General features: G+C 40.2%; 1 protein-coding gene across 1 annotated transcript in view; it reads left to right on the forward strand.

Annotated features, from left to right (window-relative positions):
* Positions 1 to 12,934, forward strand: part of MTHFD1L (methylenetetrahydrofolate dehydrogenase (NADP+ dependent) 1 like) — a 141,165-nt gene that overhangs the window by 50,381 nt on the left and 77,850 nt on the right. The window contains exons 19-20 of the mRNA XM_056486228.1: positions 1,052 to 1,120; positions 8,013 to 8,124. Of these exons, the coding sequence (XP_056342203.1) occupies positions 1,052 to 1,120; positions 8,013 to 8,124 (181 nt within the window). The remainder of the gene's footprint in view (positions 1 to 1,051; positions 1,121 to 8,012; positions 8,125 to 12,934) is intronic.

Raw genomic sequence — 12,934 nt, forward strand, 5'->3', positions numbered from 1 at the left:
ACCCATGTTTTTCAATTTTCATTTTAAACAATTTACAGCAGCTAGGATTTTTGTTTGGTTTTTATGTTTCTTTTCAATACAAAAATATATTAAATTCATTTTTTTGCATTCTCTGGCTACTCTACAAGCCACTCTTTATAACACTGCTGTGGTTTTTCTGAACTGTGATCTAATTCTTTCAAAGCAAAACACAACATCTCAAAATCAAAGTAATTCAAGAATAAATTTGAATGTATGCTGGTGATTTCTAGATAGCACTCTTCATATAGTCTAATAGTGATCTGTACGCTCTGGAGCCTTTTTCTTTTTTTTTTTTTCTTTTTTTGAATGGGCATTGAGATTTGGTGTAGAGGGCTGTCATTTTATTTATTTTTTATTTTTAAAATTTATTATAAGGTCAGTCAGTATGAATTTTATACTTCAAGAAAATTTTTAGGGAGGAGTAAGGTTTCCTACAACCAAAATGCAGTAATTTGCTCAGCTCCTTTTGTGCTCTCATCATCCCAGTAAGCCAGCTCTAACTTTTAATCTTATGATGTTATCTGCTCCTAGTAAATTCTGTGGCTGCTTTCATCCTGTATCTGTTGTGCATATATATGTAAAAGTCTTGAAAAATACCCTTTCTGGTTGTTGCTAGCTATTGATTTATGCTGTTGGTTCTGTATAAAAGAAATGCATCTGTCACTTCTTTAGGCAGTTTTAGCAAGCTGTTACCTTCTTGCTTTCTCAGGTCTCAGTGGCCTTTGGCACTTCATCTTTTGTTACCTTGAACATCCTCATGCTGATCACTTAATTCTGTTTCTGATCTCTCCATTAAATAGGACAAAGAAGTTAACTATTGCCTTTTAAGTGTATTCAGAATAAAAACATTTTTGTTTTTGACACACTGTAAATACAGAATTTTAGAAGTCTTGTGGTAATATCTAAATAAATTCTTTATGCATCACTGTAACACTGCTTCGAATTCTAAGGGTCTTTTAACTGTAAGTGTAACTTGAAAATATTGCACCTTGGAATTGACTTCCTTAAAATGTGGACTCTTGTCTTTTAGGGAGTAACTGGTGCTTTGGCAGTTTTGATGAAAGATGCAATTAAGCCCACGCTAATGCAGACATTAGAGGTAAGTATGGCTTATGATGCCTGCCCTTCTCCAACTTTAAAATTTCATATTGTGCTGATCATGCTTCTCCTCAGCAGCTGTGCTTGACTTCCAAAGTTCAAGCTGGGGTCTGATCCATAAAGGCATTCGTTCCATGAAGGCAAACGTTCATTTATTTATGTTAATTATTCAACTCCATTTGCATTTTTATCTTTTTTGTTGGTTTTCTTCCTTTTTGAGATCTGGCTGTAGTCATCATTTTATCTAGTGTTGCAAGCAAGCTGCAGTGCACTGTTGAGCTGCTTCTGAGCACAATGGGAGGCAAGTTCATCTTCTAAGTCACAGATTTATTATTTCCCACCTTGTTCTTGCAGGGAAGTGCCCTTTTTGTGTATTTCTTTTATATGGATGTTCTCATGATGATTCTCACAGCCCAGCATTTTTTGTGGAGAAAAGGTGCTTTGCTGTGGCCATTCTAATCTGTGTTGTGGCTTATGCCATTCAGAATCACAGGAGGGTCCTTTCAGCTGTTTATGCATTTTCAAAAGATAGCTCCCAGCCACCATATCTTGCCACAGTGCCTTCATGGACTAAATGGAGCTTTGATGGACTATGAGAGGGATGTTTTACACCTACCCTAGTGAGCTTTCTTCCAAAAGCTTAAAGAATGTAGAATTAGTGCAAGCTAACTTGGTGCCTGGGCAGTCTGGTATTGATGTTTTGATGGGAAACTGATGAGCAATATTCAAGGGGAGAAGGAGAAGAAAAATGATAAAATAATGAAGCAGCTTTGAAAACAAATGCACTTGGAGGAAAATCAGTGTGTATTTTTTTTTCATTTGACCATCAAAATTACATAGCTGGAATATTTCACGATGGTTCTTGATATGGTGCAAAGTTGAAGAATGCAGAAAGATACCAGTGCAATCACCACTTGATAAAAATGTCTCATCTGCTACAGCATGTTGAAGTGATAATGAACTTTTTGCTTTTGTGTTTGGACAGGGACACATTCCTAGTCTTTGTGAATATTAGAAAAACAGAATTTAAATCTGTGTTATTTTATTATAGCCATTTAATTATTTTTCCCTGCAAAGAAAACCTGTTCTTTCATGTGGCTGTATGAAGAATGTGTGTGTGTGATAATTTTAATATAACATCCCATAGCAGAAACTGGAGGTCACATAGGATCAAGAACGTCACGGCCAGAGCTCAACATTATAATCATCACTTGGATAGCATTGTGTGTGTTAAGGGTGACAAGGTAGCTTTGATTCTGAACTGTTTAGTCATTCTGTTTGCAGTTTGCATATCTGTTGGAAAATGCTGTGGTTTTGTTGCAGTGTTCTGAAAGACAGTTATAAATGTCGGAAGAGATTCTTTTGATCAATAGGCATTTGCTTGTGGGACTTGCATGCATTTATTTTTCCCCTCCATTTCTTTATATTCACATTTCTATGCAATACAATTCCTGCCTTTTATGTGGTATTCTTTTCTAGTCTAATCTATGCTTTGGCTGAAACATCTGCCAACTTTCATCAAACACTTTTGCTTGTTAGCAGGACTCTGACCACATTACCCAAAGACACATTTTCCCCCTAAATTCTTCTCACAAAGTTCTTTTTAAAACAGCAAACTAAAGCAGCTCAGAAGACTGCTTCATGCTCCACTCCTCCACTTTGAGTCTTAAAGATGAATTTTTGTCACCCTTTGGATACTTGTTGGCTTGCAGCCTAATAGGAGTCACCTATCCAAGAATGGAGAACCCCAGTTTTTCTAAATATTTTCCAAGACACTGCTGTACCTTGGCTGATGTCCTTTTGGGCTGTGTCATTGCTCTCATGTAGAGTCACAGAAACTGCTGAGTTGGAAGTGACCCCCAAGAATCACTAAGTCCAGCTCCCAGCCCTGCACAGCACCATCCCCAAGAGTCACACCATGTGCCCAAGAGCATTGTTCAAACACCTCCTGAACTCTGTCAGGCTGGTGCTGTGACCCTGGGGAGCCTGTTCCAGTGCCCAAACACCCTCTAGGTGAGGAACTTTTCCTGATATTCAACACAAACCTCGCCTGACACAACTTCAGGCCATTCCCTGGGGTCCTGTCACTGTCACCCCAGAGAAGAGATCAGTGCCTGCCCCTCCTCTTCCCCTCACAAGGAAGCTGTACTTGCAGTGAGGTCTCCCCTCAGTCTCCTCCAGGCTGAACAGACCCAGTGACCTCAGCCACTCCTCATTCAGCTTCCCCTCAAGGCCCTTCACCATCTTCATTGCCCTCCTTTGGACAATCTCTAATGACTCAATGTCTTTTTTTACATTGTGGAACCCAAAACTGCCCCAGCACTGGAGGTGAGGCTGCCCCAGCTCAGAGCAGAGCAGGACAATCCCCTCCCTTGCCTGGCTGTGATGCTGTCCCTGATGTCCCCCAGGACAGGGTTGGCCCTCCTGGGCATACAATTGTCCACTCTATTCCTGCCTGTGGTGTTGCTGCTCTTGAGCTCTCTTCATTATTTTTAATTCTTCATCTGAATAACTCTGAGAGGTGCTACTTTTAGTAGCTTCAGTAGGAGGGGAACGAGGATTGTTGTGCCCTGCACACTTGAATGTACTCTAATGATCCACTTGGGAGTTTAGAGCCCTCTATCATGATAGATTTTAAACCAAAGTAATCTTAGTATACCCTGGGGTGGTTGATGTAATAATATTTCTTCTGCTGTAGGTAATGCCATCTTTCTGATGAATGTGTGAATTGCAAAACAGAAATGAGGATAACTGAAGCCTACATTACACTTGAAATAAACCTAATAAGTAGCACCCAAAAGTTAGCATCTTAAGTTTCCAAAGAGGTTACCAGTATTAATTGGGCAACATAATCCTAATCCCTTCAGGGAGAATGAGTTCTTCATAAAAATGTAAGGGCCTTTAGCAGCAGCACCAGGATTTGACAACAGCAAAATTAGAAATAATCCTACAGCACATGGGCAGTGAAAAAACAGAATAATATGGTTACAGAGACCACAGATACAGCTCAGAACGTGCCATGGACCTGTCTGGCAATTAGGGATGTCACTGTTCACCAAAGCAGGTCTTCCAGATCACTTTGGGGAATGGCAAAAAGACTGCCAGATGAGGCAGAGCAGGAGATCTGGATGACTGACAGTTGATTTGGCATAATTTGTAAGTCACAGTGTCTGTGGGTAGCAGTGTCTGGAAGGAGCCATTGCAGGAATAGGAGCCAGATAGAAGTAGCCAGTGCAGCTCCGAGATTTGGCCACGAGCCTGTGGATGGGAATTGTGTTAATCCATGGAAGTCTGAGGAGCTGCTTCTAAGGGCCTGTGGAAAACAACATGCTCAGTAGATTTCCAACTTTATATGGTTATGTGCATGCCCTGGAGAAGAGGCTTAGAAAGTCATAAATCAAAAATGACCGAATGTCAGTCCTGCATGGAACTGAACTGGCAACTTATGTCAGTCCTTTTTTTCATATGTGAATTGATGTGTGTTCTGTATTGCTGGTTTTTAAAGAGGTCTCTTGGTGGGTTGCTTTCCATCACAATCCTGCCACTCTGACACCAGAAATTCTGCCTGAAAGTGTTAATGATTGACAGTGTTTTATATGCAGGAATGAAAGTAAAAATCTGAAAATGAGAGACACAGGGCACTCCATCTACAATAGTCACAGATTTCAGTGGAGCTTACTTATATCCAGTTCTGTAGAATTGAGATTACTTTGTTTGGAATGTACATAATGATTTCATAGTGTTTATCCATGTTTCTCATGACACATTTGTTCTCTTGTCGACTGATCCCTTAATGTTTAGCATTTATTTATACCATGAGTAACAGAGCAGCTGCTCTATGGGACAGCCCTTTGTAGTTGCAGGCTGGCTGCTCTGGGGTGGTTTGTTGTGTTACTTTTGAAGTGCCACTCATAGTAAAGATGAGAGAAGAATGGTAATAAGTATTATAAACATCCCTCCAGCGGCCAGATAACTTCAGATATTTATTGACATTCTGGGTTTATTTTCTTTTACTGAAACTTGGATAATAAAATTTTCTGTACTGAAAACAGTCAGCAGAATGCATCTCAGTGGCACTGTTTGGTTGTCCATATAGTTTGTTAAGAGTGTAGCAAAAATAAATGGGACAGATGGACTGGCACAGTCACTAAAGCTGGCCTGAGAAGACACTGTTGTCCCTGTTCCAAAGTGTGTCTGAGGCTCCCAAGGTCCTGCTGGAGTTCACTCTCTTCAGTACCTAGACTTTACTTTTTTTCCAAGAGGATTGCTCTTGTAAAAAAAAAAACATTCCAATTGCTCTTCCTTTCCTTCTGGTGGATTTCAGAGCTCCAGGGGAACATCTGCCTGTGCCAGCTATTTAGTAGTATGTTTGGATTTCAAGTTAGTCATGGGAGCCTCTTGATTTCCAATATTCTGGAATTTGGACACTGCAGTCCACATTCCCTTTTTATCCATGTTGTGTGGATGAACTCTTGGAAACACAGTGGCACAGGGAGTGTAGGAGGAGACCTCCTGGCACTTCTCTTTGCATAGCTGCTGCAGTGTGTGCTGGGCTGCCCAGTCACTGGCTGTGTCTGTGCATCACATCTGCCCACTGTGTGCTCTGAGCTCTAATAAGACCAGCCCTGTGATTGCTTGCCACAAGAAATTAGGGATTGGAAAAGTAAAGTTAGTCTTACTGAGTAATAAAAGACAAATTGGAATAAATCTTACAGATCTGGGTCTGGTAGCTTAAAAATTTTTGGTTCTACTTATTTGAATGCCAGAAGCATAAATACTGGATTAAAGTAGAAGTAAAGCTTCAATTTAGTTTGGTGTAAGTTGTTTGCATTTGATCTTGTATGAGCTGGTAAGAGTTCACAAGCTCTTTGGGATAGGGATAACATATTTTGCATAGCACCTATTAGTCTGATGCCCAAATAAGAAGCTTTGAGGGCACACATAGTTCATGTTAAGTTTTTGTGTACCTGTGTAAAATCTAGTTGATATTGCAGTATGTGTCCATTAGCAGATAGAAAAAAAGCTAACCCTAAGTAAGCACTGTGTTATGATTATAATGATCTACATCAGTTCTTTTGTTACAGGGCATGATTTCTCCTTAATTTACTTTTTTTTTTGGCTCCTGAGTCTACTCTAACATGTACGAGGCAGAGTTATCTGAGTTGTAGCTTGTGTTGTTCCTGGAAAATAGCCCCCACTGGTGTGTGCATGTGGCAGTGGCTAAAAAGTTACTTGTCTTTCCTCTGAGAAAAACAATTAATTATATGTTACTACTTCTAAAGAAATGAATAAGAAGAGATACTTTTTATTGATACATCATTTTTGCATATGATTTCTAGTTGTCATTACTAAAATGTCCATGTTTTCTCTAAAACACCACTTAGATTACAGTAGGAAATAGAGATTTTCCTATGTAGGTTGTTTCCTTAAGACATTGGTGGCTGGGAGATGAGAGGAAGAAGAACCAACTTGTATTTTATGGTTAATAGTTTCCAAGCTGTGGTTCAGTGGACTATTAGATGTGCCCTGCAGCTGATCCATAGAACACTGTCCTCCTTAACTGGTGTTTCTGGTCAAAACTTGAAGGAGGTTGCCTGGTAGGTTGCCTGAAATTTTGAAGGTTGGCAGTTGCTCTTAGTACAGGATGTGAGAAGAACATCAATGAATATAATGTGAAATTGTCTGCTTACCTTTTTTTTAAAAGGCTGGGCACTTTCAGATGTGTAAATGCAACAATGGACATTTGTTTGCCTAAGTATTTTGTAGTAAAGCAGCTGAAGTGACATTCTTCTGTCTGATTGTGTAATCTATAGAATAGAATAGAATAGAATAGAATAGAATAGAATAGAATAGAATAGAATAGAATAGAATAGAATAGAATAGAATTCTGTTTTAGAAAAAATAGCAGTTAATGTAATCTCACCTAATCCTAATCCCTTTCTGAAGATGCTTATTTTCTAATTTCTCTTTTCCTTGGGATGCCTGCCAAAAATACAAGAGGGAAACTGAGAACTGCTTCCTACCTCACAAATTCCTATACATAGCTAATTTGCTTACTCCTTGCCTCTCCTGTCTCTGGTTTAGACTGGTTCATCTGCAGAGTTGATTTCCCCTGTGGTGTCTAGTGCAGGAGTTCAGCCCTGCACCTGGGCTTCCAGCAGCAGTGAATGGATTTTCTATTGTGTCAGTGTCCCCCCTGCACCCCAGCACATCCCTTGCCATCTCCCTCTCCAGCTCCTTAACCCTTGTCTCTGGTCCCTCACAGCTTCTGCTGGCTCCTCTGCCTGCACAGGAAGTAGGAATTAGTGGGCTGTGTTTTGGATTTGTGCTGGGGACAGTGCTGATAACACAGGAATGTTTTTGTAATTGCTGAGCAAGGCTTGCACAAAGTCAAGGCCTTTTCTGTCTCTCAGAAGGCCTGCTTGCTGGTGGGGTACACAAGATGTTGGGAGGGCATACAGTGGGACAGCTGACCCCAACTGTCCCAAGGGGTATTCCCAACCATATGGAATTGTGCTGAGCATACAAAGCTGTGGGAGGAAGGAAGAAGGGTGGACACTTGCAGTGATGGCATTTGTCTTCCCAAATAACCATTTCATATGGTAGAGCCCTGCTTTCCTGGGCTGAACACCTGCTCATGGGAAGCAGGAATTAATTCCTTTTTTTGTTCCTTGTTTTGCTTTGCTCGTGTGTGTGCAGTCTTTTCTTTGCCTATTAAATTGTGTTTATCTCATGCCATGAGTATTCTTACTTTAACCCTTCTGGTTTGCTCCCCCATCCCACTGATAGAGGAATGAGTGATAGAGGAGCTGTGTGGGACTTAGTTGTGGGCTGGAGTTAAACCATGATATCTATACATTGAATTACTTACATATATTTTTTTTATCATCCAGGGAACACCAGTATTTGTTCACGCTGGACCTTTTGCTAACATTGCACATGGAAGTTCTTCTGTTTTGGCAGACAAAATTGCTCTTAAATTAGTTGGAGAGAAAGGATTTGTAGGTAAGTAAATATTCAGTTTATTGTATCTGTTAGTAAATTGGCAGTGATGCAAATGAATGGAAAAATTAGCAGTTAAAGGTAAGAATGCCACTTTGTTATTAATACCAGTGTAAAGTAATGTTAAAGTGAATGTGTAATAAGCCAAAAGCACTTCTTCTCTCCCCCTGCCTTTTGTCCTGTCACTGTGTTCCTACACCATGCTTGGCTCACAAGTGACTCCACAATGTGGCTGAATCAGTCAAATGACTGGATTGCATTGAAAGAGGTGTCCTGTTGTTCATTCTATTAGTATTCATCTGGCCTCACTTGATAAACCAACAGAAACCATTCTTTTTTTCCTGATGAATTATTTCTCTACCTGTTCAGTAAACTCAGCCAAATCAGAGGTCAGATGTCCCTGAGCCAGTGCAGAGGACTAGCAGAGGCAAGGTGGTAGAAGAAAGATTAATACTGCCTCATTTTGGTGGCTGTGAGCAATTTGGTTGGTCCAGCTGCATTGCCAAACCTCACCATGAGGCCCTTATGTTCCCATGAAAGCATTTGAGTGGGCAGACTCTTTTTATATCAGGAATTCAGCCTGCACAAGCAACAATAGACACATAGAGCTTACAGTTGCAGGCAAAATAAACTTGTGGCTGAACAATGAATTAGCTTTTATAAAAATTGTTGTGAGTGTTTATACCTTTAATTAAGTAAAGGGAGCATTGCAGCTCTGCAGTAGTGATGCCTTTGCCTGGCTGCAGCCTTTCTCTTCTGAGTCCTGAACACCCAGGTTGGATTGCATTAATCCTAAAGCTGAAGTTTGAGTACCTGTGGAACAATGCTCTTGAAAAGATGCAGCAATGTGAAACATGAGGTTTCTTATACTAGCACCCTTAAACTAGTAGAGAAACATGTATGTGTACGCTTATGCCATACCTACATACAGGGAAGGATTGTTTTTTACAGTGTTATACAGCTTAAAGGTCTGTTTATTTCCCTCTATTAATCAAACATCCAGAGAAGAACATTTTGCATTCTGAATACATTTATTTATTGATAGTTGAATTCCTATTTCATTGGGCCATGTTTGTTTTTACATGGCTTTGTGGAATGAAGAGCACAAGAATTTAGGGTAGATAAGGTTTTTCATAAGCCATGTGAAGTGACTTTGTTTCTGCAGTGTGCACTCTTTTCAAGTGAGGAGTCAGTGGTGTATCAATTGAATGGAAGTATGCTGGCAATGGTCTTGAGTTTTGATCCAGGTTTTGGAGCCCAAAATGTATTGCCTTAGATTTGAATTCCCTTCCATTGAGTGTGTCCCTCAGAGAGCATATCCTTGCATTTCTTGTATTTTTTTCAGTCTTATCCACCTGTTTGTCTTTAACTCTCTTTTCTGCTTTGTTTGTCTTTGGCTCCAGTTTCTCTGTTGGGAGACAAAGCAGCACAGCTTCAATATAGGGAAACCTTTGTGAGCTGCCAGCTAAAGGCTCTTGTTCAGATTTTATTCCACAGAATACAAATCCCCATGAAACTGGCTTCAGAATAAGACTGCCTGTGCTCTGCAGAGCCAGGAACTTCAGCATGATTTGTAGTCCTTGTTAGATTATTAAAAGCAATAGTTCATAGAGTGGTCTACTTAAATAAACTTTGCAGGTAGTCACAAGTGTAAATATTTGTTCTAATGGTTGTAATTACCATAAGCTTTATGGTTTAAAAAAATACATTTTTTCTGGTAGCTAGTCAGAGCACATGGGCAGAGAGTGACTACATGTAGCACCCACTGGTTTATTAAATTCTGAACTATCCTACCATACACAACTGAAGTCTAAAATGAGAGCTACAAAGTGTGCACCAGTCCACACTGAAGTGACATCCTTACAGATGGAGGGCCCAGTGCCTTGTGAATCTACACAGCAAAGCTGGGATCAAGAAACTCCTCTGCATTCCTGCTCACTGTGCAGTTTGCCTGGGCCCTCTATGGCCATTGAAATTCCAGTGGGAAAGCTGATCCTGTAGTTTATTCAGCCAGCCAGTGTGCAGGACAGCTATGCTGCAGTTAGGTGAGTAGCTGAGTAAGTTTGTTCAGTCCTGCTAAAAGTAAAAGTTTTCACTGATCCTCATTTCCCTTTTGGGAGTGTTCTTGTGCATTAGATCTGACACTCATTAAATCATGTATGAGCCATTACAGTACAGTTCTGCCATGTAGGGTAGTTGCATAAGCTCAGGAAAGAATTCAAAAGGTGCTAGGAATAGAATAATAGAATAAGCCACAGAACCATGTGGCTGGGAGAGTCATTTTAGGGACCACAGGCTATGAGATTACTCTCAGCTGCATCCATAATAGGAATATAAGAAATCTGTGACATATTCTGCAATTAAATTACTTTCCTGAATAGTAGAATAAATATCTTAATGTACATACATTAGCTCAGTCACTGTGAGATGGGATCATGATATAAAATATATATAATTCATTTATTTTTTTTTTATATATTTAGTGTTTATATCTCTTTTTTTTTTTTCTTTTTTTACTTACACCATATTTATTTTAGAACAGAATTTCCTGTTAAGTGTGTGGACAGTACTAAGGAGAATAGCATGGCTTGAATTTGCAGCACAGTTTTACAAACACAGAGTTTTTAAACTCTGTGTCCTGGTTTAAGCACCCTCCTTCCTCCAGCTGCTTGTTTCCAGTGCTTTGCAGCCCCTCTGTTTCAGCAGCACACCTGTTCACAGAGCCACGTGACAAAGCTAAGCTGGAGACTTGGTCTCAGTTGAAAACAACTACAACAAAAAGAAGCCCTTTTATTCCCCCTCAGCAGACACTGTCTGGGCAAACAGCTTTGTGTGACAGGGGGAAGATGAGATAATGCCACATAAGATGGTGTTTTTGCTGGAATAAATATTTATAGCATTAAAGCCTCATTTGGAGTTTTCAAGTGCCAGTAAAGCTACTGTGGATGCACTAGCTGACCAGACTGAGCCTGCACTGCCAGGGCAGCCAAGCCTGTCTCCTTTCTCAGCCTGTGCTCAACTGTTTTTGCATGACATCCCAGCAGAAACCTATTGCCCTTTTTGTTGGCTTCGTTTTCTGCTGACTTAACACAGAAGCAGTTCAGCCCAGAGTCACAAAAACACCAGAGCTGGTGCAGGAGAGGGTGAGCTGGGACAGCCAGCAGTGAGAAACCAATCTGTTGTGTAGATCCAGTTGAAAAAGAAAGAAACCTTCTCAAAGTGTTCTTTTAAAATTTATTTTTAAACCTTACTTTCTCTCAACCCTGCATTGCCTGTTCCTCTGCTTGCTTTTCAGCTGGAATGGCATCATGCTGTGCCTTTTGAGTAGTGTCAGGTAACAGTGATGTAGACAGTCTGCTTTGAAAAAATATAAATGAAGTTTAACCATTGAGTCCTGTTGTGAACTCTCAGTAACTGAAGGCATTCCCTGCTTCAGTTTCAGGTATCCAGGTGGCTCAAATGCCTTCATTAGGTTTTAGATAGCTTAAGCCTTTTAGCTCATATTTTCCTTTTTCTTTCCTGAGCCTTGTTGCTATGTACTGATAACTCAGCCTTTTTGCTCTGATCTTGGGTCCTTGGTATGAGTTTTGCTACTGAACTTTGAGTGCAATGCTGCAGCTGCCACTGGCTGGTTTGCATTTGTTTGTCCTGTCAGGCTTTAAGTGTTTCCCTGCAGATTGCCCCTGGCCCTGCTGCGAGCAGGAGTGCCCACTGGGGATGGCTGCAGGCAGCTCCTGCATGGGCAGCCACGCTGTGGCACAGTGGATGTACCCATCATCACAGCTGCTGTGTCCCTAGAACTGCAGGGCTTGTGGCTCTCTGAACTCAGGCTTTCCTGACCTCTCAGGAATTACAGCACTACACAATTCAGCAGATCACCCTATCCATCTCTTAATCCCTCCGTGTTTCAGCTGAAGAGAGGGGTCATTGTGAATCAGAAGACAAGTGAAGCACGAGTAGGTCCTCGGAATCCTAAAGCAAAGTTCTTCTCAAGTTTGTTTTTTTGGACTTCATGTTTGCTGATTTCTTTCTTTGCTACTCCCAATAAGCATATCACATTTGATGTTGAGAGCATGCTGTGCTGGGCAGCTTTGCCCTGGTGTGTTTTATCAGGTGACAAGAGGGGAATTATTGCAGACTGTTGCTGACTTAAGAAAAGTTCACTTTCTGCTTCTTTCTTTGGTTGGTACTGCACTTGATGTAATTGGAAGGAATTTGTAGATGCAGTAAATTTTTATAAGCTAAGTAATTGACTCTTTTTATTGTGTTGGTACTCTGTTGGTTAGAGTAAGCTAATGATTCTAGCTGTTCTAAGTATCTCTTCAGTACATACAAAGTTTCCACTTTACATACTTTCAGCCCAGACATTGTTTAATAAGTTTATAAAGCGCCTTATAAAAATTGTATGTGTTTAATACACTAGTGAATAATCTTTTGTAGATTTTTTTAATGTCACAAGACACTTCAATCCATTTTTTAGTGTACTCTTTTTCCTAAAAAGGAAATAAAGCCCAAATACTTTGGCTAAACTTCTTTTGGCACCACTAGTAATGTGATATTATTGCATTTAAATGTCAAGTTCAAGGATTTCTTTTTAATATTTTTTTGCTTGATACCATTGGAAGGGGATTCCATGCAATGACCCTCCAGAAAGCTTTAATTTTTAAGAATCTGCCCAGCATCTTTCTAGCTTGCATTATTTAATCTCTGACTTCTTCACTCTTACTTTCACAAAAAGCCCCAAACTTTAGGTGTGCAGTTGCATTGCAGTATTTAGGTCTTTGGACAGTGTGGCTGTTTTTGTTACAGTGTT

Source organism: Oenanthe melanoleuca, chromosome 3 (genome assembly GCF_029582105.1).
Source record: "Oenanthe melanoleuca isolate GR-GAL-2019-014 chromosome 3, OMel1.0, whole genome shotgun sequence".
NCBI lineage: Eukaryota > Metazoa > Chordata > Aves > Passeriformes > Muscicapidae > Oenanthe > Oenanthe melanoleuca.